Source organism: Babylonia areolata, chromosome 25 (genome assembly GCF_041734735.1).
Source record: "Babylonia areolata isolate BAREFJ2019XMU chromosome 25, ASM4173473v1, whole genome shotgun sequence".
Classification (NCBI taxonomy): Eukaryota; Metazoa; Mollusca; class Gastropoda; order Neogastropoda; family Buccinidae; genus Babylonia; species Babylonia areolata.
Genome location: NC_134900.1, coordinates 36,480,168 through 36,504,299, shown reverse-complemented (window position 1 = coordinate 36,504,299; position 24,132 = coordinate 36,480,168). Strand labels below are relative to the sequence as shown.

At 44.4% G+C, this 24,132-nt stretch overlaps 2 protein-coding genes across 2 annotated transcripts in view; both read right to left on the bottom strand.

Annotated features, from left to right (window-relative positions):
* Window positions 1-3,813, bottom strand: part of LOC143299387 (protein rolling stone-like) — a 22,109-nt gene extending 18,296 nt beyond the window's left edge. Inside the window, exons 1-2 of the mRNA XM_076612561.1 lie at window positions 2,626-3,813; window positions 1,768-2,086 (exon numbers count right to left, since the gene is read on the bottom strand). The gene's annotated coding sequence lies outside the window, so the exon portion shown is untranslated. The remainder of the gene's footprint in view (window positions 1-1,767; window positions 2,087-2,625) is intronic.
* A 1,287-nt stretch (window positions 3,814-5,100) lies between these two features.
* LOC143299386 (kelch domain-containing protein 10-like) lies at window positions 5,101-22,654 on the bottom strand. Its single transcript, XM_076612559.1, has 10 exons — window positions 22,530-22,654; window positions 21,373-21,518; window positions 20,028-20,112; window positions 18,176-18,342; window positions 16,784-16,944; window positions 14,850-14,934; window positions 13,728-13,821; window positions 11,745-11,792; window positions 8,639-8,781; window positions 5,101-7,503 (listed from the first exon to the last, which is right to left on the bottom strand). The coding sequence occupies exons 1-10, from the start codon at window positions 22,582-22,584 to the stop codon at window positions 7,270-7,272; spliced, it is 1,218 nt and encodes a 405-aa protein (XP_076468674.1). The 5' UTR covers window positions 22,585-22,654; the 3' UTR covers window positions 5,101-7,269.
* Between the last annotated feature and the right edge of the window lie 1,478 nt (window positions 22,655-24,132).

Sequence of the window (24,132 nt, the reverse complement as noted above, 5' to 3'; positions counted from 1 at the left end):
AAAAAAAAAAGCATCTATGAGACAAAAACTCAACCGCACATCGATGTGTTTTCTTCAACAAGGATGCGTTGCAGCATATTCGCACAGAGGGGTGTGTTCACTTTGACGCTTGTTGTGGCCATTTTGCCGATTAAGACAGGTGCGCGAATGTATCTATGGTGCCCCTTCAAATGTCGGGTTCAGATTATCTGTGTGTGTGTGGGTGTGTGAGGTGAGAGAGCAAGAGAGAGAGAGAGACAGAGAGAGAGAGGGAGAGAGATAGACAGACACAGCGAAAGACACAGAGAGACAGGGAGAGACACAGAGAGAGAAAGAGGAAGAATGGAAGAGGATGGCGGCAGAATGATAAAGACCTGCATCAGGTCTATGCGTCAAGACGCTTATCTGCCAAGTCAGAGAGTCGGTGTGGGTCTGGGTTCGAATCCCGCTCTCGCCCTTTCTCCCAAGTTAGACTGGGAAAACCACACTGAGCGCCTAATCATTCAGATGAGACGATGAACCGAGCTCCCATGTGCAGCACGCACATAAGAACCCATGGCAACGAGAGTGTTGCCCTCTGGCAAAATTCTGTAAAAGAAATCCACTCTGACAGGTGCACAAATATATATACATGCCCTCAAGGCCTAAGCACGTTGGGTTATGCTGCTGGTCAGATGTGGTGTAGCGTACATGGATTTACCTGAACGCTGTTACGCCTCCTTGAGAAAATGAAATATATATGTCTATATATATATGTGGAGTGATGGCCTAGAGGTAACACGTCCGCCTAGGAAGCGAGAGAATCTGAGCGCGCTGGTTCGAATCACGGCTCAGCCGCCGAAATTTTCTCCCCCTCCACTAGACCTTGAGTGGTGGTCTGGACGCTAGTCATTCGGATGAGACGATAAACCGAGGTCCCGTGTGCAGCATGCACTTAGCGCACGTAAAAGAACCCACGGTAACGAAAGGGTTGTTCCTGGCAAAATTCTGTAGAAAAATCCACTCCAATAGGAAAAGCAAATAAAAATTAAAAAAACTGCACGCATGAAAAAAAAAAAAAATGGGTGGCACTGTAGTGTAGCGACGCGCTCTCCCTGGGGAGAGCAGCCCGAATTTCACACTGAGAAATCTGTTGTGATAAGAAATACAAATACAAAATATATATATATACTCAGGCATGCCACCAAGGCAGGAAAAAAAAAAAGAGGAAAATCAGACAACAACAAAAAATGCAGCTGAAATTGGAAAAAAAAAAGAGGATTTTTTTTTCTTCTGTGGACTGAACCCACAACAGTGTCAAAAATAAAAGACTAATTAATACAGACATGGATTTTCTCAATTAGTGTAACTGTTTACTCCCCCCCCCCCCCCCCCCCATCTTTAGAACGAGGCTTAACATGGTACAATCCCCCCCCCAAAAAAAAAAAGGGTGGGGAGGGGGGGATCCGGGGGCATGCTCCTCCGGGGAAATTTGACATTTTGAACACAAATTAGCCATATATATATATAAAATCAGAGTAAGAACACATAACAACAAAACACATGGAATGGGCTTGCAAGGGTTGCTCCAACTGACTTTTTAGTGTCTATTGATTAGTATATAGTCTATATAGACACTAAAAAGTCAGTTGGAGCAATCCTTGCAAGCCCATTCCATGTGTTAGAATTTACCTGGAAAAATTAGTATTGTTGTAAGGGGCAAACTGGGTGTGAGAAAAGCACACAGAACATTACAAAGAAACGCTGTTAGTATGATAAAAAATGATCATGCATGAATTATAGCCTTACCGGACCACCAATCCACAGGTAAATTTATCCAACAGCAAAATGTCATTCAGCAAAGTTAAGTCATCCAAACAGGTCTGTCCCAGAAACAGGAAAACTTTTAGTTTTACTCTGGATGTAGCTGTAAAACAGGGGTTTTGCAGGAACATGGAGGAGGCATATGCACGTACAGGACACTCAACAAGATTTCTTTGAGAAGAAGGCTCGGATATCTGCTGATGCCTTCCTTTTTCTGTCCGAGGCCTGGCTGCTATTGCATGCAGAATCCTTGGCAATGGACTGTGGAGAGTCTGGACCAGGTTGTGCAGAGCTTCGGGACTTACTGCCAGAGAGACAGACAACAAAATGGTGATTCAGACAAAACAAAACAAAAACAACAAAAAAAAGTGTGTGTGTGTGTGTGTGTGTGTGTGTGTCTGTGTATGTGTGTGTCTTTGTGTGTGTGAGAGTGTTTGTGTGTGTATGTGTGTGTGTGTGTGTGTGTGAATGTGTGAGTGTATGTGTATGGGAGGGGGGGGGGAAGAGAGTGAGAGAGAGAAAGTGTGTGTGTGTGTGTGTGTGTGTGTGTGTGTGTGTGTGTGTGATTATGTGCAAGTGTAGGTTTGTGTGCGAGTCTCGTTATGTAAACATATCAAATTCATGTACATAAGACACTGAGTGTGCAAGAGTTGCGAGTTGGTGCCTTTGTGTGTGTATGGATATTTAAGTGCACGTGTGTACTGTTTGCTAGTTGAATCTATGTGTGTGTGTGTGTGTGTGTGTGTGTGTGCCGGCCAACTTCTCCCCTTCCCCCAGATCAAAAACACTGTAACCCACCAATAATTGAATATTTCTATTTAAAAATGAATAAATAGGCATTACCTGGAAGGCGTGATGCATTCCTGCAGGCAGCAAATATTTCCTGGTGTGTAGGTCGAGTCAAATGTTCGCGAATAGTGACGAACCCTCGACTGGAATATTTGATTTCGCTGTCGCACACAGTGCAGTACGCATAGCCATCTTTCTCGATCTTCCGTATCACCTCGCCAACTCGCTGATCTTCAACAGTTTTGTCCACCCATTCCCATCTCCATTTGTTCTTTGAATCTCGATCAAAAGAAGATGTTTTAGCTGTCCGTTCAATGAAAACAGGCCTTGGCATTGACAATTTGTGTGAGTCGTTCACTGTAGCCTAGATCTACGTCGCTGTAGCCTAGAGTAAGCCGGTCAACAAACGAGACTTCCCGCGAAGCGGAAGTGAATTCTGGGATAGGCCTACTATGATAATCATTGATTGGAAACCGGTGCAGAGCCAAAAATGACCCCCGCCTTCCAGAATTTATTGAAATGTGTCGCTCCGCGGAAATCAAAGTTTCGTGCGGCGGAATCATCTTCACTGGCGGCGGATCGATATTTTGAACGGCTGATTTGTAATGAACCACGGCGATTTTCCGCCTACCGGCGGAAAAGTATCATGCTTGATACTACGCTACATTTGTTAAGCAAGATGCCTGACCAGCAGCATAACCCAACGCGTTTAATCAGGCCTTGAGAATCTTTCTTAATTAACTCTTTCACCACCAAGTCTCTGTGTGGAAAACACTCCCCAACACCAAATATTCTATACTCGTCACACAATGTGCTTCATGTCAAACCAACACAATGGACTTGTTCACTTCAAAGTCAAAAGGCGAAGGTTAGTCATTAAAAAGTTTTTGTCCTACTGCGTGGTGGAAACAGGCTGTGGCTGTCAAGCTTCGTTACAAACTGATAAATGGTCCTTTCAATATGACCCCTGGATGTCTTGGTCGACTAAAGTTTCCCGTGGCGGTGAACTGTCTTGGTCGACTAAAGTTGCCCATGGCGATGAACTGTCTTGGTCGACTGAAGTCGCCTATGGCGGCGAAAGAGTTAACATGGACAAGCCAGGTCTGACCCCAGCGGCGGGGGTGGGATTAAAAAGAGAGAGAGACAGAAAAGAGAGATGATATGAACAGGCCGAGTAGCTACACAATTAATCTCGGGTGTCGCAATGTCAGGCGTGTACCCGGATCTGTTTCCAACACTCTGCCCAACCGCCACCCCACCCCTCCCGCACACCCACCCACACCCCTGCCACCATCACTTTTTTACAGCCACTCCCTCCGCTGTGGTGATCGTCACGGTTGTTGGGGCTGGGGGAAGGCCGTGGCAGAGTGGTTCGTTCATACGCTTACTGCCAAGGCTCTTATACTGAAGAGTTTAATGTTGACAAAGAATACCACAATTCTGACGACGGAAGCTAAAGGTTGGGTCATTCAGACACCCACAGGACATCCGAGGGGTCTGTGTAGAGGAGAAGAGAGGACTGGCCGTACTGAATGAGTTAAAGTCTTAACTCCCGAGAGCAAGGTTTCGGTTGCGCATGCGCACTAGAGCCTATCCAGGACTTGTATCCAAATCCAGACGACCTTCCCTACATGGGTCACATGTGGTGGTGAAAGGTTAGTAGATCGTCATATTTCTCTCCGTTTGCATGTTTTACAAACAATGTGGTCGTTTACGGTTGCCAACGTCGAGGGGCTGTCTGCATGCTTTCCAATTCTCACCGGACAGTACCACGTGCTGGTGCTATTTTTATCTGACAGACACGTCTAGCGCAAACACAAACGGCTCTAGCTCCGCCCCTTTTCTCTGCATTCAAATTTTGTATTACGTGTAGCTGACACATTTTGTACTTTCCAAAGTCAATTCAGGTCTAGATTGGAAGCTGCTAGGCAAATCTCGCTCTCTGCCATAAATGAAGCCAAACCGTAGCTTTATTAGGCTTTTATTTTGAATAAACCTTCACCGACGTCACAGTGTCAGACTCTGGTGAGAAACTGGCTTGATTCAAATCGCCCGCCATTTATAGTCCGGTTCAGGCTTTAAAGGTACGAGGCGGCCAGAGGACAGTATTCAGGGGAGATAACTGCTTCGAAACTACGATGTGTATGTCCTGGGAAGAGTCATTTTCCTTTGTCTGGACCGATCAACTTCAAGGTTTCGAGAAATATTGAATTGGTCTCATCGATGGGATGTTTGAGCGAGCGCACGCGTGTGCATCTATGTCTGTCGGTTATTTTGTTTTTTTACTTTTTTTTTCCCTAAGTTTAGGTGCGCACGGACACAACCACCAGTCTTCTATCATCATCACCAGAGCACAGTACAGAGTCCCTTCATTTTTGCCTGGGCCCATCAGAGACTGGAACTGCCTGCCCCAAGAAACTGTGGTGGCCAAAACACTTGACACTTTTGTGTCAAGGGTCTCCAAGCAGTTAACACCACTTCCAGTACCTCCCCCTGACAGCCTGTATTAAAAAAATTTAAAAACTTACACATCATTCTTGATACCTTTAATGCAGGAGCGGCATTCATAATAACAGCTTTGAAAACAGATAAACAGTACTGAATAAGAAGACTTCCTTCCATTTTTACTGCCAAACTAGTTACAATACTGATGGCACTAAATTTCCTAGAAGCATATTCTACCATGAACTGGATCAAAGCCAGTTTTATATAATATGCTCAAATCTTTCAACTAAAACACACACATGGAAATGATATGCATGGTGTTACATGATGTGTGACAGTGAAATGTAAATCCACCACATTGTTCTTTGTTTGTGAGTGAAAGGTACTGGCGTTACTTCCTGTAAGATCCTGTAATCCATGTCAGTGTTCGGTGGGTTATGGAAACACAAAAATACCCAGCATGTATCAACCACGACAGAATCATCGGCAAGCCGATGTTGGTCGTGTAACGGAAAGAAGAAGAAGAACTCCAAATGAATAGGTTGACGGGGCTGCAAGGAGAGGGGTGCAAAATTCTGAAGGGTCAATACCAGTCAGTATCCCATCAGACTTTAAAAAAAGACCTTTCGGAGAATGTATCTTAAAACCATTTCAACAAAAGACTTCAAAAAAATTATTGCAGAGTGTCAAAAGAGCCAAAAGTTCATAAATGTTCAAAGGTTCTAAAACAGTCAACAGTTTTTATCAAACTCATCCATTTCTCATTGCAGACATATCACTAGTTTGCTCCATATAATTAGTTTGAATGCTCTTTGTACAAACATAGCAAAAGCATAAAATGTTCTTCAACGACTGTGGCTCATCTGTCCAATGTCCAAAAGCTAAAGAATTCTTTATCAAAAAACACATAAATCATCCTGCTTCTGAAGCAACCTGATCCGCAGAACATATCTGAAACAATCATTCACTTCTCCATGAATTTTCTGAATGATTCAGAGCCCAGTTTGTCTCTTCCTTTGACTGATCCACTTGTTTTCACAGTTTGGTTATTCACAGAGCAAAATAACACATGAAGCAGTCGACACCTCCATCATTTTATCTCTCTCAATTACACATACTAACACACACGCATGTGCACACACACACAGGCACATACTTACACACGGACATACATATGCACTTGCAAGAGTCCACACACACATCCACTCACTCAATGAACTGCTGGATCCCCGTTACATAGTTCAACTGGAGTGTCCCTATAGTGTGTCCCAGGCCACTGATGCCATTGCACTGATCTTCGTTTTACTTTGTTCACTGGTGTTACAATTTAGTATTTACGGGATGCTGACTGCACTGTTTAAATTAATCCATTCTTTGTACATTCCTCTTTTCTTCATAACACACACACACACACACACATACATACACACACACACACACACACACATACATATATATATATATATATATACACACACACATACACACACACACAAACGCACACACACACACACACATACACACACACACACAAACGCACACACACACACATACATACATACACACACACACACACACACAAACGCACACACACACACACACAAACGCACACACTCACACACACACACACACACAATGCAATTGTGTGGGGGGTTTTTTCACAATATTCTTGTATATATGCACTTTGTTGTTGTTGTTGCTTTTCATCTGCTTGTTTCCTCTCTCTCTCTCTCTCTCTCTCTCTCTCTCTCTCTCTCCCTGTCCTATATTTTTTCCTTTTTTTTTTTTCATTCATGGCTTGATGTAAAAAAAAAAAGCAATCTGTTGCTTATTCAATTTACCATCACAAAATAAAATCTTGACTTGACTTGACACACACACACACACACATGCATACACACTCACTCACATTCACAAGCATGCACACACCAATGCACACACACACACACACACACACACACACACACATATTACATGTCTAATATCACTCCGAGTGAAAAGACATAAAATCAAGAACAACAAGAGAAAGAACACAAAGCATATACGCACAAGTCACTTTTCTGATATATCCTGTTCAACCCATCACCACCACCACACACACACACACACACAATCTTCCAACCCAATCCTTTGGTGTGTTTTTTCGATCTTTCTCGTCCAATATCACTCTCCGTGAGGAAAGGTCAAAATGATGAACAAACATCCCCACACAGACGCACCAAGCAGCCAATCAGAATGCACCGTCAGCAGAGGTCAGAAGGCCAGGCGCTGAATGAAGTGCCGTGGCACTCCGGCGTGCAGGAGACGTGTGGGGAGGGCAGGGGAGTGTAAGGAGCGCAGGGAGTCGGACAGGGAGTCCCACACCAGCTCCTGGAGGGGAGGGACCGTCAGCCGCACACGGTACACGTTGTGGTTCCTCCTCTCCTCCTCCTCCTCCCCTCCCTCGTCCGGCCACGTCACCCCTCCAAATACGTACATGCTGCCGCTCTGCACACACACACACACGCACACACACACACACTATATGTATATATATATATATATAGAGAGAGAGAGAGAGAGAGAGAGAGAGATGCTCTGTCTGTCACCCTTCCAAATATGTACATACTGCCGCTCTGCACACGCACACACTATATGTACATATATATATATATATATAGAGAGAGAGAGAGAGAGAGAGAGAGAGAGATGCTCTGTCACCCTTCCATATATGTACATGCCGCCACTCTGTATGCACACATACATGTTTATACATATAAAATAATATATACCATGTCCTGTCAGCTCACCCATTTAAACACATACATACCTCCACTCTGCACACACACACATACATGTTTATACATATAAAACAATATATACCATGTCCTGTCACGTCACCCATTTAAACACATACATACCTCCACTCTGCACACACACACATACACGTTTATACATATAAAACAATATATACCATGTCCTGTCACGTCACCCATTTAAACACATACATACCTCCACTCTGCACACACACACATACACGTTTATACATATAAAACAATATATACCATGTCCTGTCACATCACCCATTTAAACACATACATATTGCCAGTCTGTACACACACACATACATGTTTATACATTTAAAACAATATATACCATGTCCTGTCACGTCACCCATTTAAACACATACATACTGCCACTCTGAACACACACGCACACATATATATATAGATATATAGACAGACAGATAGACAGATACATGTTCTGTCATGAACCCTATCCAAACATGCATATGCTGCCCCTCTGTACACACATATATACATACATATGGATATATATACATGTTCTGTCACGTCGCACTTTCAAACATGTGCATACTGCCGCTCTGTACACATCACATATACATATGTACACTATACAACCGCTGTCTACACGGACACGCACACAACAACACACACAATTCCCCACACTCCCACCCCACACACAAACACATGCACAATCCCCCATCCCCCCCCCCACACACACACATACACACACACAGAACACCCCACCCCCCAACACACATACACACAACACACACAAACACACACAACCCCCCCCCCACACACACACACACACACACACCCCACCCACACCCACATACAGCAGTGACAGCGGCGGCGTGGAAGTAGCAGTGAAGCGGAGAGGAGGATGCTGGCAGCAGACAGGTCCAGTGCCAGGTCTCCAGAGAGAGGCGCCACAGGTCGCCCTGCGGCCGTAGGTCACGGCCCCCGAACACGTACACCGCTGTCACACACCATGCAACACTGTGTGCATCACTGTCATCACACCATGCAACACTGTGTGTGTCATCACTGTCATCACACACCACACAACACTGTGTGCATCACTGTCATCACACCATACAACACTGTGCATCACTGTCATCACACCATACAACACTGTGTGCATCACTGTCATCACACCATACAACACTGTGTGCATCAATGTCATCACACCATACAACACTGTGTGCATCATCACTGTCATCACACCATACAACACTGTGTGCATCATCACTGTCATCACACCATGCAACACTGTGTGCATCATCACTGTCATCACACCATGCAACACTGTGTGCATCATCACTGTCATCACACCATGCAACACTGTGTGCATCACTGTTATCACACCATGCAACACTGTGTGCATCACTGTTATCACACACCATACAACAATGTGTGCATCATCACTGTCATCACACCATGCAACACTGTGTGCATCATCACTGTCATCACACCATGCAACACTGTGTGCATCATCAATGTCATCACACCATGCAACACTGTGTGCATCACTGTTATCACATCATACAATACTGTGTTGTATGGTGTGTGATAACAGTGATGCACACAGTGTTGCATGTCGTGTGATAACAGTGATGCACACAGTGTTGCATGTCGTGTGATAACAGTGATGCACACAGCGTTGTATGGTGTGTGATAACAGTGATGCACACAGTGTTGCATGTCATGTGATAACAGTGATGCACACAGCGTTGTATGGTGTGTGATAACAGTGATGCACACAGTGTTGTATGGTGTGTGATGACAGTGATGCACACAGTGTTGCATGTCGTGTGATGACAGTGACGCATACAGTGTTGTATGGTGTGTGATCACAGTGATGCATACAGTGTTACATGGTTTGACACAGTGATGCATACAGTGTTACATGGTTTGACACAGTGATGCATACAGTGTTGTATGGTGTGTGATAACAGTGATGCACACAGTGTTGCATGGTGTATGATAACAGTGATGCACACAGTTTTGCGTGGTGTGATGACAGTGATGCACACAGTGTTGCATGTCGTGTGAAGTGATGCACACAGTGTTGTATGGTGTGTGATAACAGTGATGCACACAGTGTTGTATGGTGTGTGATAACAGTGATGCACACAGTGTTGTATGTCGTGTGATAACAGTAATGCACACAGTGTTGTATGGTGTGTGATAACAGTGATGCACACAGTGTTGTATGTCGTGTGATAACAGTAATGCACACAGTGTTGTATGGTGTGTGATAACAGTGATGCACACAGTGTTGTATGTCGTGTGATAACAGTGATGCACACAGTGTTGCATGTCGTGTGATAACAGTAATGCACACAGTGTTGTATGGTGTGTGATAACAGTAATGCACACAGTGTTGTATGGTGTGTGATAACAGTGATGCACACAGTGCTGTATGGAGTGTGATAACAGTGATGCACACAGTGTTGTATGGTGTGTGATAACAGTGACACACACAGTATTGTATGGTGTGTGATGACAGTGATGCACACAGTGTTGCATGTCGTGTGAAGTGATGCACACAGTGTTGTATGGTGTGTGATAACAGTGATGCACACAGTGTTGTATGGTGTGTGATAACAGTGATGCACACAGTGTTGTATGGTGTGTGATAACAGTGATGCACACAGTGTTCCATGTTGTGTGATAACAGTGATGCACACAGTGTTGTATGGTGTGTGATAACAGTGATGCACACAGTGTTCCATGTTGTGTGATAACAGTAATGCACACAGTGCTGTATGGTGTGTGATAACAGTGATGCACACAGTGTTGCATGTCGTGTGATAACAGTGATGCACACAGTGTTGTATGTCGTGTGATAACAGTAATGCACACAGTGTTGTATGGTGTGTGATAACAGTAATGCACACAGTGTTGTATGTCGTGTGATAACAGTGATGCACACAGTGTTGTATGGTGTGTGATAACAGTAATGCACACAGTGTTGTATGGTGTGTGATAACAGTGATGCACACAGTGTTGTATGGTGTGTGATAACAGTGATGCACACAGTGTTGTATGGTGTGTGATAACAGTGATGCACACATTGTTGCATGGTGTGTGATAACAGTGACGCACACAGTGTTGTATGGTGTGTGATAACAGTGATGCACACAGTGTTGTATGGTGTGTGATAACAGTGATGCACACAGTGTTGTATGGTGTGTGATAACAGTAATGCACACAGTGTTGTATGGTGTGTGATAACAGTGATGCACACAGTGTTGCATGTCGTGTGATAACAGTGATGTGCACAGTGTTGTATGGTGTGTGATGACAGTAATGCACACATTGTATGGAGTGTGATGACAGTGACGCACACAGTGTTGTATGGTGTGTGATGACAGTGATGCTTCTGCAATTTGTCAAATGGGGTTTCATCCTCGATGGTTTTTTTGCTGGTGTAAGAACTTGTAAGGACCTTGGTGTAAATGCAAGCACTTGTAAGGCTTTACTGGGAATACTTGCAAGGACCTGTAAGGACCTTATTGTATTTCTCTTGCTTTTGTCACTACATATTTCTCTGTGTGAAATTCAGGCTACTCTCCCCAGGGAGAGTGTGTCGCTACACTGAGTGCACCACCCATTTTTTTTTGGTATTTTTTCCTGTGGGCAGTTTTTTTTGTTTTTCCTGTAGAAGTGGATTTTTCTACTGAATTTTGCCAGGGACAACCCTTTTGATGCCATGGGTTCTTTTACGTGTGCTAAGTGCATGCTGCACACGGTATCTCGATTTATCGTCTCATCCGAATGACTAGCGCCCAGACCACCACTCAAGGTCTAGTGGAGGGGAAGAAAATATCGGCGGCTGAGCCGTGATTTGAACCAGCGCGCTCAGATTCTCTCGCTTCCTATGCGGACGCGTTACCTCTAGGCCATCACTTCCCTGAAGGGGACACTCCCACTCACCATTGTTGTGCAGGACACAGCTGTGGCAGCGTCGCGGTGCCGGAGCTCCTGCAACACGACACGCAGTGCTGTGATTGGTCAGTGTGTGCTCTGTGGTCTCCCTCATCATGCCTCATCTAACTCTGTGGTCAGTGTCTACCTCATCCTGCATCATCTACCTATGTGGGCAGTGTCTACCTCATCCTGCCTCATCTACCTCTGTGGGCAGTGTTTACCTCATCCTGCCTCATCACATCTAACTCTGTGGGCAGTGTTTACCTCATCCTGCCTCATCTACCTCTGTGGGCAGTGTCTACCTCATCCTGCCTCATCTACCTCTGTGGGCAGTGTTTACCTCATCCTGCCTCATCATATCTAACTCTGTGGGCAGTGTTTACCTCATCCTGCCCCATCTACCTCTGTGGGCAGTGTTTACCTCATCTTGCCTCACTGTGGGCAGTATCTATCTCATCCTGCCTCATCTACCTCTGTGGGCAGTGTCTACCTCATCCTGCCTCATCTACCTCTGTGGTAAGTGTTTACCTCATCCTGCCTCACTGTGGTCAGTGTTTACCTCATCCTGCCTCTCTGTGGTCAGTGTCTACCTCATCCTGCCTCATCTACCTCTGTGGGCAGTGTCTACCTCATCCTCCCTCACTGTGGGCAGTATCTACCTCATCTACCTCTGTGGGCAGTGTTTACCTCATCTACCTCTGTGGGCAGTGTTTACCTCATCTACCTCTGTGGTCAGTGTCCACCTCATCTACCTCTGTGGGCAGTGTTTACCTCATCCTGCCTCATCTACCTCTGTGGGCAGTATCCACCTCATCCTGCCTCATCTCATCTGCCTCTGTGGTCAGTGTCTACCTCATTCTGCTTCATCTACCTCTGTGGACAGTGTCTACCTCATCCTCCCTCACTGTGGGCAGTATCTACCTCATCCTCCCTCACTGTGGGCAGTGTCTACCTCATCCTCCCTCACTGTGGTCAGTGTCTATCTCATCCTCCCTCACTGTGGTCAGTGTCTACCTCATCTACCTCTGTGGGCAGTGTCTACCTCATCCTGCCTCATCTACCTCTGTGGTCAGTGTCTACCTCATCCTGCCTCATCTACCTCTGTGGACAGTGTCTACCTCATCCTGCCTCACTGTGGTCAGTGTCTACCTCATCCTGCCTCATCTACCCGACTCCTCTGACCTAAGACTTTGTACTTCACTGAAACAGAGCGAGTGATTGTCTTCTCCTTGCGAAGTGAAATCACTTCACACTGGCTGAAAATTATGTATGCCTATGTCAAACACTGACTGAGAACTATGGACATATCTATTTCTCTCACTGACTGAAAACTAGGTACCTGTTTCTTTCTGACACTGACTTAAAACACTGTACACGTTTCTTTCTGACACTGACTGAAAACACTGTACATGTTTCTTTCTGACACTGACTGAAAACACTGTACATGTTTCTTTCTGACACTGACTGAAAACACTGTACACGTTTCTTTCTGACACTGACTGAAAACACTGTACATGTTTCTTTCTGACACTGACTGAAAACACTGTACATGTTTCTTTCTGACACTGACTGAAAACAAGGTACTTGTTTCTTTCTCACACTGACTAAAAATTAGGTACATGTTTCTTTCTCAAACTAACTGAAAACTAGGTACAAATTTCTTTCCCACAATGACTGAACCAGGTCAGGCATCTGCTTGGCAGATGTGGTGTAGCGTATATGGATTTGTCCGAACGCAGTGACGCCTCCTTGAGCTACTGAAACTGAATGACTGAAAACTAGGTACATGTTTATGTCAAACAATGACTGAGAACTATGGACATGTCTATTTCTCATACTGACTAAAAAAAAGAACTGTGAACATGTTTGTCACACTGTTGAAGTATATTCCAATCCAGTCAGTGTACCACTAGCCCAGCTACATGAATTCCCAATCCAGTGGGTACATTACCAGTTCAGCTACCGCCAGACAAAACTACACACACTTACCTTTGGAATGGTCACCATCACCTTCACCTTCAAAGAGGTCAGGGGTCGTCTGGTGCTCCTTCCATACGCACTCCACCAGGTCAAAGTATGGGATCTGTGACACACACACACACACACACACACACACACAATGTTTCTTCAGCTCTTCCCAGAAGCACGCTGTTATCATAACTGAAATGCGAGGAAAGAATTTAATTTTTTCTATTTTTAAGCCAAATTAGATGTCAATAAAGTATTTCCCGAGAAACTATATTTGTTAATGTTTACCATAGAAACACACACAGACACACAGGCACACACACACACACACACACACACACAGAGGCACACACACACACATACATATTCACGGACAGCCGAAACACAGGGTTATTACACAGACTCCCATTGTTTACACTACAGCCAAAAATGGATTAATTTCCTCATAGACTTCAACTTTTCCGACACACCTTTTTCACTTTTCTGCACATTTCACACCATCCCATATCCAAGTTTAACCTTGTTGCAAATACCATTCCTAAATAGTTGTATGCATTAGTAACTTAGTAGACAGAAAAATCGTATCACCAACAAACACCAATACGTATATATTTCCACAGCTACTGGGTTTAATCGTCATATATTTCTGTTCACACAGTCCACAAAATCAAAAAGCAACACAGTTTTTGTTGTGATTTAGTATTCTTCAAAAGGAATGTTGTACTCACACATTTAAAGTTTGTTTTTTAAATCCCTTCATTTCTTTTACCGTACTCTACATCCTGTAAGAATATGCAACTTGCGTTTGTACTTTACTAATGACACTTGTTGGTGATGCACCCAATGATCTTACTGAGGAGAGAGGTGGGGGGGGGGGGCAGTGATCTTATGGAAGGGATGGACAGACAGACAGACAGACAGACAGAGAGGCAGAGAAATAGCCAGCCAGTGAGACAGACAGAGACAGGCAGACAGAAAGAATGACGAAGAGACGGACAAACTGACAGACAAAAAGGCAGACAGACAGACAGCCAGGGGAAGAAAAACAGAAAAAAACAGACAGACCGACAGACAGACAGGAAGGCAGACAGACGAACACTGAAACAGACTGGTTGACAAAAAAACAGACAGACAGACAGCGACCTTATCCAGGGGGAAGGCGGCGAGGGCCTGTCCTCCACCAAACATCAAGAGCTGCTTCTGGTGCAGAACCATCTCATGTCTGTACCTGTCACACACCAACACACCTGTCTGTATCATGTCTGTACCTGTCACACACAACACACCTGTCTGTATCATGTCTGTACCTGTCACACACCAACACACATGTCTGTATCATGTCTGTACCTGTCACACACCAACACACCTGTCTGTATCATGTCTGTACCTGTCACACACCAACACACCTGTCTGTATCATGTCTGTACCTGTCACACATCAACACATATGTCTGTATTATGTCAGTACCTGTAACACACCAACACACCTGTCTGTACCATGTCTGTACCTGTCACGCACAACACACCTGTCTGTATCATGTCTGTACCTGTCACACATCAACACACCTGTCTGTATCATGTCTGTACCTGTCACACATCAACACATATGTCTGTATTATGTCAGTACCTGTAACACACCAACACACCTGTCTGTACCATGTCTGTACCTGTCACACACAACACACATGTCTGTATCATGTCTGTACCTGTATATTGTCCATTAACAGAGAAGCAAACAGACAGTGAGTGAATGGATGAGTGTTGATGTAAAGAAAAGGGAGAAGGAGAGAAAAGTATATGTGCAGAAAAAAAGCAACAAAGCAAAAGAAGAAAAGAATGAACCCTTTCACCACCAGTCAATTTAGAGCGCAACATTCCTTCACTGGTGCCAAAAGCATAGAAAGATGGCATCTAAGAACAGCTGAGGATTCCCTTGTTATGTTTACAATTTATGGTTTATCCTACCATCGAAAATTAAAAGCAGTAAGTTCGCGGATAGCCGACTCAACATCTGCTCACATTTCAGTGACATCGGTGCTCTACCTGGCTGTTGCTGAAATACGACAATGGCAATGGAAGGGTTAAGGACAGGTGGACGAAAAGGTACCTGTCGGCAGGGCTGTGTCTATAACAGAAGCAAAATCACAGAATTAAGGGCAGGTAAAATGTAACGCTACCTGCCGATCAGGCTGTGTCAATACAGCACAGAGACAGGGCAGGTAGAATTAAGGGCAGGTGGAGTGAAACGTTACCTGTTAATTAGGCTGAGTCAATACAGCACAGAGATAGGGCAGGCAAAATTAAGAGCAGGTGGAATGGAACGTTACCTGTTAATTAGGCTGAGTCAATACAGCACAGAGATAGGGCAGGCAAAATTAAGAGCAGGTGGAATGGAACGTCACCTGTTAATTAGGCTGAGTCAATACAGCACAGAGATAGGGCAGGTAGAATTAAGAGCAGGTGAAATGGAACATCACCTGTTAATTAGGCTGAGTCAATACAGCACAGAGACAGGGCAGGTAGAATTAAGGGCAGGTGGAGTGAAACGTTACCTGTTAATTAGGCTGAGTCAATACAGCACAGAGATAGGGCAGGTAGAATTAAGAGCAGGTGGAATGGAACGTTACCTGTTAATTAGGCTGAGTCAATACAGCACAGAGACAGGGCAGGTAGAATTAAGGGCAGGTGGAATGGAACGTTACCTGTTAATTAGGCTGAGTCAATACAGCACAGAGATAGGGCAGGTAGAATTAAGAGCAGGTGGAATGGAACGTTACCTGTTAATTAGGCTGAGTCAATACAGCACAGAGATAGGGCAGGCAAAATTAACAGCAGGTGGAATGGAACGTTACCTGTTAATTAGGCTGAGTCAATACAGCACAGAGATAGGGCAGGCAAAATTAAGAGCAGGTGGAATGGAACGTTACCTGTTAATTAGGCTGAGTCAATACTGCACAGAGATTGGGCAGGTAGAATTAACGGCAGGTGGATTGGAACGTTACATGTTGATTGGGCTGTGTCGATACAACACAGAGCTAAGACAGGTAGAATCAAAGAACACGTGAAATGCAAAGTTACCTGCCGGTAGGGCTCTTCTGATACATCTCCTCGTTATACAGGGAGTCCCACAAACACGTCCACTCTCCGGTCTGCAGGTTGAAACGATGGACATCACTGTTGTAAATAAAGCCTGTCGTGCCCCCCACAATGTACAGGTAGGGCCACTGGTACAGCTGGCACTGCACACACACACACACACACACACACACACACACCCATTACATCTTCAACTGACCAGTTTTGGAGAAAGATTAATCACAAGTCATGTACTCATCACACCACCACATATATGCACATTACACTCTCACTGTATGGAGACCCCCCCATCAATTTGATGTGTTCCACGAATCAGTGATCCTTACACTTTCAAGTTACTGGTCCCTGTTATGATGAAGGTCACATGAAATGACGACTCACCTGTCCACTTCAGTTTCTGAAGGAGGCATCACTGCGTTCGGACAAATCCATATATGCTACACCACATCTGCTAGACAGATGCCTGACCAACAGCATAACCCAATGTGCTGAGTCAGGCCTTGAGTACATGCATATATATATATATATATATATATAATTTGTGCATCTGAATAAGTGGATTTCTCCTACATAATTTTGCCTGAGGATAACACTTTTTGTTGCCATCAAAAAACAAGAATGCCAGAGAATTGACAGACAGACAGAAAATACGAAAAAAAACCAACTTAGCCATATGAAGAGAACAGGAACAGGAGTCATGATGGCTGCCGGAAAAAGAGGGCGCTAGCCAGCGGGACAAAGGGGAGGTTACCTACTTCCGGGAGGTTATCAGCCGTAGTTGCTTTCGTTTTCTCCGCACAGGCGGAGAGTAGTTTGCACAGGACAGACCCCTGCCGGTGTCTGCACTAGTTGGGTCACGGTTAAGTATGTGTAAACTGTAATTAAAAACTTTTTGTTGCCATGGGTTTGTCTTCAGTGCGCCAAGTGACTGCTGCAAACAGGACCTCAGTTTATCATCTCATCCGAACGACAAGACTTTCCAGTCAAACTTTGAAAAAGGGCTGAGAGTGAGAATCGAACCCAGACCCTCACAAACACTGTATCGGCAGACATGCATCTTAACCATTCTTCTACCTTCCTCCACAGTATCACAGTGCAGTAACAGTGGTCACCTGGTGACAGACGAACCCTGGTGTGGCTGTATATGGGGGAATGAATGAATGAATGAATGAATGAATGAATCTTTATTTTCCAACGGTGAAGTTACTAGCACTTTGGCCGACTTACAGATCTGCCGTTGTTCTAAGAGACACACAAACATGTACGGGGACTCGGAATGAGCAGAGTGGGAGGAACACCACTGAAACGATGCAGATGATGGGACAGCAAAAAAAAACCCAACAACAACAAAGAAACAAAAAAACTAGTGGTCACCTGTCCATACTTGCGCTGTGGTACCTTCCCCAAGGACGGCAGTTTCTTCCAGCAGACGGAGGTGGAGGAGGGGTGAAGGTGACACATGTGGATGTACTGGGAGCTGCGTGTGCCAAAGGGGATGCCACTCCCACCAAACGTCAGCAAGGTGTTGCCGTGCAAAGACGCTGCCAGCACAAAGACAGACGTAAAAAAAAAGGGGGGGTGGGGGGGGGAGGGAAAGAGATGAAGTAGAGGGGGGTAGAGGAACAGAAGTAGGTTCGCAGGAAGAGGAATTGAGGATGCATGCGCTCACTCACTCTCTCTCATCACACAAACAGCAGCACCATATTGGGTGTTTATTATAACCTTGGAATAGGCAGAACTAAACAGCACACAGCAGTACTAACTCACACACATCTAAGCAACACCAATTTCCTACTAAGCAGTTCTTTCTAAGCCCTAAGATACAAACATGGGCATGACAGTCGGCCTGATCATAGATCACAATAGCATCACTTTTCCAAAATACCGACATCTAGACATCCACATCAAATAATGACAAAGCGTGAAACCCGAGGAAGGAAAGACAGGGAAGGGGGCGGTGGGAGCGACTTCAGGGATAGACCCCTGCATGGGAAATGTTCCGACCACAGTCTGCATTAACTCTTTCCATATGAACGGCGAAAGAGACGACGTTAACAGCGTTTCGCCCCAATTACCATCATCAAAATATTGCAAGCAGAAGGCTCTTATACTGAAGACGTGAATGTTGACAAAGAATACCACAATTCTGACGACGGAAGCTAAAGGTTGGGTCATTCAGACACCCACTGGACATCCGAGGGGTCTGTGTAGAGGAGAAGCGAGGACTGGCCGCACTGAGTGAGTTAACATAGATCATTCACCACAACTTGCCGGAAACCTGGTTACGCCATACACTGCTTATCGTACTGCCAAGCCACGCCACTGACTGGTTACGGCATAAGCAAACACTGGACTTGTTTGACCAACCAAGACAGAGGGACAGGAGGAGGAGGAGTGGGTGGGGGCCAAGGGGGGTGGGGGGGGGGGGGCGGAACGCTGCGTCCACTAACATCATAGAACCAACCACAGGAGAGAAGGGGGGAAGGCAGAGAGAGGGGGGAAGGAGAGACAGGCCTGGCCCAACCTCAAAGAATGAGACGCGAAAAGAGCGGGGAGGGAGATGAGACGGAGTGCGGAGGGGGGAGTGGGAGGTTGGGAGGTGGGGGTGAAGGGACAGGGGAGGCAAAGGAGACAGGGAAAGGGGGTGTGGGGATGGGGGAGGGGAGACAGAGTGAGGGTGGTGCAGGTGACACTGCCTGCACACTGTAAACACAGCGCAAAAATTTAACACATGCTGCTCAACGTATATGCTCATGTCAACAGGTGCGTCAAAACCACATTTATACTATTCACTAATTTCTCTGATAAACCTGTTCCAGATTATCAGCTGTTCTACACACACATATCGTTCACACACACACACACACACACACACGTACATACATGAACACACACACACACATCATGGTGTGTATGTATGTGTTTGTGCATGTGTTTTCTTCAGTTTAACGTCTATTCACTATAAGTGTTTTGTGCGTGTGTTATGGTTTGTGTATGAGTATGTGTGTGTGTGTGTATGTGTGTGTGTGTGTGATGGTGTGTGTGTGTGTAATGGTGTGTGCGTGTGTGTGTGTGTGATATGTGATATGTGTGTGAGTGTATGTGAGTGTGTGTGTGTGTGTGTGTGTGTGTGTGTGTGTGTGTGTGATATGTGTGTGTGTGTGTGTGTGTGTGTGTATGTGATATGTGATATATGTGTGTGTGAGTGTGTGTGTTAGTTACAGACCAGAGTGGGAGGCCAGATACTGAGGGATGTCCCCAGTCATCTGCAGCTCTGTCCATCGCCGGAAGAAAAGGTTGAATCTCCACATCTGCAACATTGTTAACATGCGCAGAAATTACCACAAAAACCCCACTGAATTTCTACATCTGTAACATTGTTATGCACAGAAATTATCCTCACCCCCACCCCCTAAAAAAGTTGAATCACCACATTTGCAACATTGTTAACATGCACAGAAATAATCCCCCCAAAAGCTTTTAATAGTTTCATCTCCAGATCTGCAAAATTGTTAACATGCAGTGATGCACAGAAATTACACAGCTACAACAGTCATCCAATAATGATCACAGAATCATCCTGCAATGAGTGATATCAACTTATCAAGGAATTATCCAGCAAGGAATGATACTTCATATTTATAAATACACATAAAGACAGTAATAAATGCAGGCTATGATGTCTATGATTTCTACAAGGAAGTGGAAGACACATCAAAACCTTGGTTTAACTTGTTACCTTAAAAGTAATCTTAAATTGTGAGTGTAGTTAAAAACAGGTCAGCACTGGCTGAGAGTTGTAAAAAGGGGTGGGTGTGTTCAGAAATTCCTGAGTGACTTGTTTCTTGATTCATCTCTACTCACTCCATACAAATTTGATATTACATTACAATGTATCTAGTTTTAAGTGGTGCTTCAACTTGCAGTTCAACATTAATTGTTCATGGTTCTTCTTGTATGTATTTACAGGACTGGGTAACCACTAAGAGTCATATTACAGGTAATGTGTTTGGTGCACAGTATTTTAATTTTATGTCACTGCTAGTGGCAGGTACACTAAACAGAGCTTGTTTTACCTGACGCAGATCTCTGTGGGAAGTGTCTATGCAGTTGGACATGTGGTAAAAGGTGTGAATGGTTTTGGCCCCATGACATGTGTTGATGACTGTTAAATCAGCTTTTCAATTTCACATCAGTGATGTCCATATATTATATATATATATATACTCAGAAGGAACTTAGTGCAGCAGCAATGTGCTGTTCAAGCCTGCTTAGTTCTGCTCAGAGCTTAACCGGTAGTGCTGCTATGTGGTACTTATTTCTGCTTTTAGTAAACGCTTCATAAAAAGTCCATGTGGCCCTTATACTGGGTGAGGAGAGTGTGTGTGTGTGTATGTGTCCTTTTCCTCCTACCTGCAATCCTACCCTTCTTTTTAATTGTTCCCCCTCTTACATAACAGTTAACACACACACACACACACACACACACACACAGAGAGAGAGAGAGAGAGAGAGAGAGAGAGCAGAGTGACAGCAGAGATATAACATAAAAAATATACATAGTCCCTGACCTGAACAAAGATGCGCTTGCAAAGCTCTTCCTCATCTTCCACATCAGAGTCAACCACATCAGGATTGTAGCCGCCTAGCACGTACAGGTTTCCTTCATCAATGACAACTCTGTGACCACTGCGCTCATGGGGACACACGCTGTCACCTGTATAAAAAACACACACGGTCACCTGTACAATGACACACTCTGTCACGTTTGTACAACACACACTGTCACATACTTAATACAATCAACATGACACACCATTAAAGAAGAATGTGGCAGAATAGTTACAATGCTTATAGATTGCCTATACATTGTCAGTAAATGTCTAGGTTTAATTCCCGTTCTCACCCTTTCTCCCATCCCCAAGTTTAACTGGAAAATCAAACTGAGCGTCTAGTCATTCAGATGAGATAAATCAAGATCATGTGTGTAGCACAAACTTGAGACACTGTGAAAAAGAACCCATGGCAACAAAAGTGTTGTCCTTCACAAAACTCTGAAAAAGAAATCTACTCCGGTAGGAACACAAATGCATGCACTTCGTCTGTTATCTCATCCTGTCAACACTGAACTTATGATAATATTATATGGTACATTCATTTTCCTTCAAGAAAATGTGTGTTTACATGCTTCTGAGCTTCTTTTTTTTCCTTCTTTTTTTAACGTTGGTTATCATTTTGCAAAAATCAGTAATAGTTCTGTGAAAGGGTTAATAAAATCAAACCTTACTTTGACACAGTAATAAATTCTTCTTTTTAATCCTGGGAGTGGAGTTCAGGATGCAGTCACACACACACACACACACACACACACACACACACACACACACACACACACACCAATCCAAAAATGACATTCATCAACATGGTGTGAGCAATGTTGTGGCCATTGCGAATCCCATGCCGTATCGGTCCCTGAGGTCAAACCCAAACCTGCACAGCCATGAGCTTCAATGGTTCTCATTTGGTTAAAGCTGGGGCAGTACATGTAATAAAAGAACAGTACTTTCAGTTCCCACAAAAGGAATATAAAGGGGGAAAGCTCCTCCCACAGCTTCTGGCACGGAGTTTAAAACTGGAACAACGCCAGTAATGCACACCGTTTCTTTTCATACATGAACTACCATTCCTCTACCCTCTCCCTTCCTCATCCAACGTAGACATGTCTTACTTGCTGGCTGTATCAGTTCAATTCGACTCCATGCCGCCTGGGAAGACATATTCATAGTTAGCTGATCACTCTATCACCCTGTTTTGAAGATGTAAACACTCCGTCCACCATTTTAGGAAACTACATGTCTTTTTACCGCAAACGATTCCACTATCAGTACCATCGAGCACAACAGTATTCAGCTCAGTGGTCAGTACACGAGCCTCTCTCTCTCTCTCTCTCTCTCTTTCCCCCCTTCCAGTGATCAACATGAATGTGGTTGACACTATTATTCGTTTGTGATTCTTCTTGTGATTAAAGAAAACTTTTTAAAATTTTTTTTAAATCCGCAGCTACCTCTGAGCCAGTCCAGTTGCTGGACTGATTTTGGTCATAGACACTAAAATTCTATAGATACTAGTGTCTGTGTTTTGGTAATTTCATACTACTACTACTACTACTACTACTACTACTACTACTACTACTGCGACTGCTTTTAATAATAATAATAAGAAGAAGAAGAATGGAGACGGACGGAAGGCCGATACTAGGAAGGTGTCATGGCCGGCAGAGGTCAGTAGGACTTACGAATTCAGTGATACCGGAAGAAGCATGTAGAAAGACGGAGGGTCAGTAGGAAGGAGGGGGTGGCAGACAATTCAAAACACATGTATACTGTTAAAATATTCACTGAAATTGTCCATGAAAATCGATTATTCAGACAAAGAACTTAGTGTATTTGGAAGAATACTACTTTGAATACATTTAGAAACAATGTATTGATCGAAAACTGACATGTTATAAAGAAAACGAAAGAAAAAAAAACGAAAAGAAAAAACAAACAAACAAACAAAACGAACGAAAACATAAAGAAAAAAGGTTTTTGGTTTTTTTGGCCAATGAAGAAGGCGTGTGAAAGCACCGGCCGGAAAGAAAAAAAAAAAGAGGAAAAAAACACGTTCTGGTGCTCCATGACCTGCATGCAACTGAGGGGGGGCGGGGGGGGGGGGAGGCAGGAGGGGGTGTGAAGGATGCAGACTGTGAGAGAGGGATGTAAAAGGAAGCCGGGTGTGGTGTGAAAGGAAGGGGAGGGGGGTATGAAAGGAGGTGGGTGGGTGTGGAAGGCGGTGTGGGTGGGGGGAGCAGGCCTTATGAAAAGTGTTCACTACACACAGGGAAAAGCAGTCGCTGCATCCGGTTTTTACTGTGCCCCCACACAAAGACATCCCCCGGCAAACCTTGTGCGCGGTCTACCACCAACAACAGTTGAAAAGAACACCACCATCCTCCCCCCCACCCCCACCCCCAACCCCCACCCCCCACCCCCACTTCCAACTCCCGGCCACCGCCACTCAGTGCTCGCTGGGCGCACGAGAGGGAATGTGATTATGTTAAATACATTATTTGATTCGTTTTATGGCACGACCTCTTTTCAGATACTGAATTGTCTTCTCTTACTTATGTTTCAAATAATATGTGTAGGTTTGTGGGGGATGTTTGAGTAAACGCTTTCAGTGCTATTGTAAAGCACACAGAGATTCAAGAATATGTGCAGTAGCAATACACTTTAATAAATAATAAACGGTGACTGTTCCGTGGTGATTTTCCTGGGAAAGGTTTGGGC

What these genes read in the sequence shown, in the direction of transcription:
- LOC143299386 (XM_076612559.1), bottom strand. Translation starts at nt 22,584, where the DNA reads ATGAATATGTCTTCCCAGGCGGCATGGAGTCGAATTGAACTGATACAG. An exon ending in GTATCTGGCCTCCCACTCTG is followed by an intron (nt 18,343 to 20,027) that starts GTCTGTAACTAA and finishes TTGTGCTGGCAG; the next exon opens with CGTCTTTGCACGGCAACACC. An exon ending in ACGCCGCCGCTGTCACTGCT is followed by an intron (nt 7,504 to 8,638) that starts GTATGTGGGTGT and finishes GTGTGTGTGCAG; the next exon opens with AGCGGCAGCATGTACGTATT.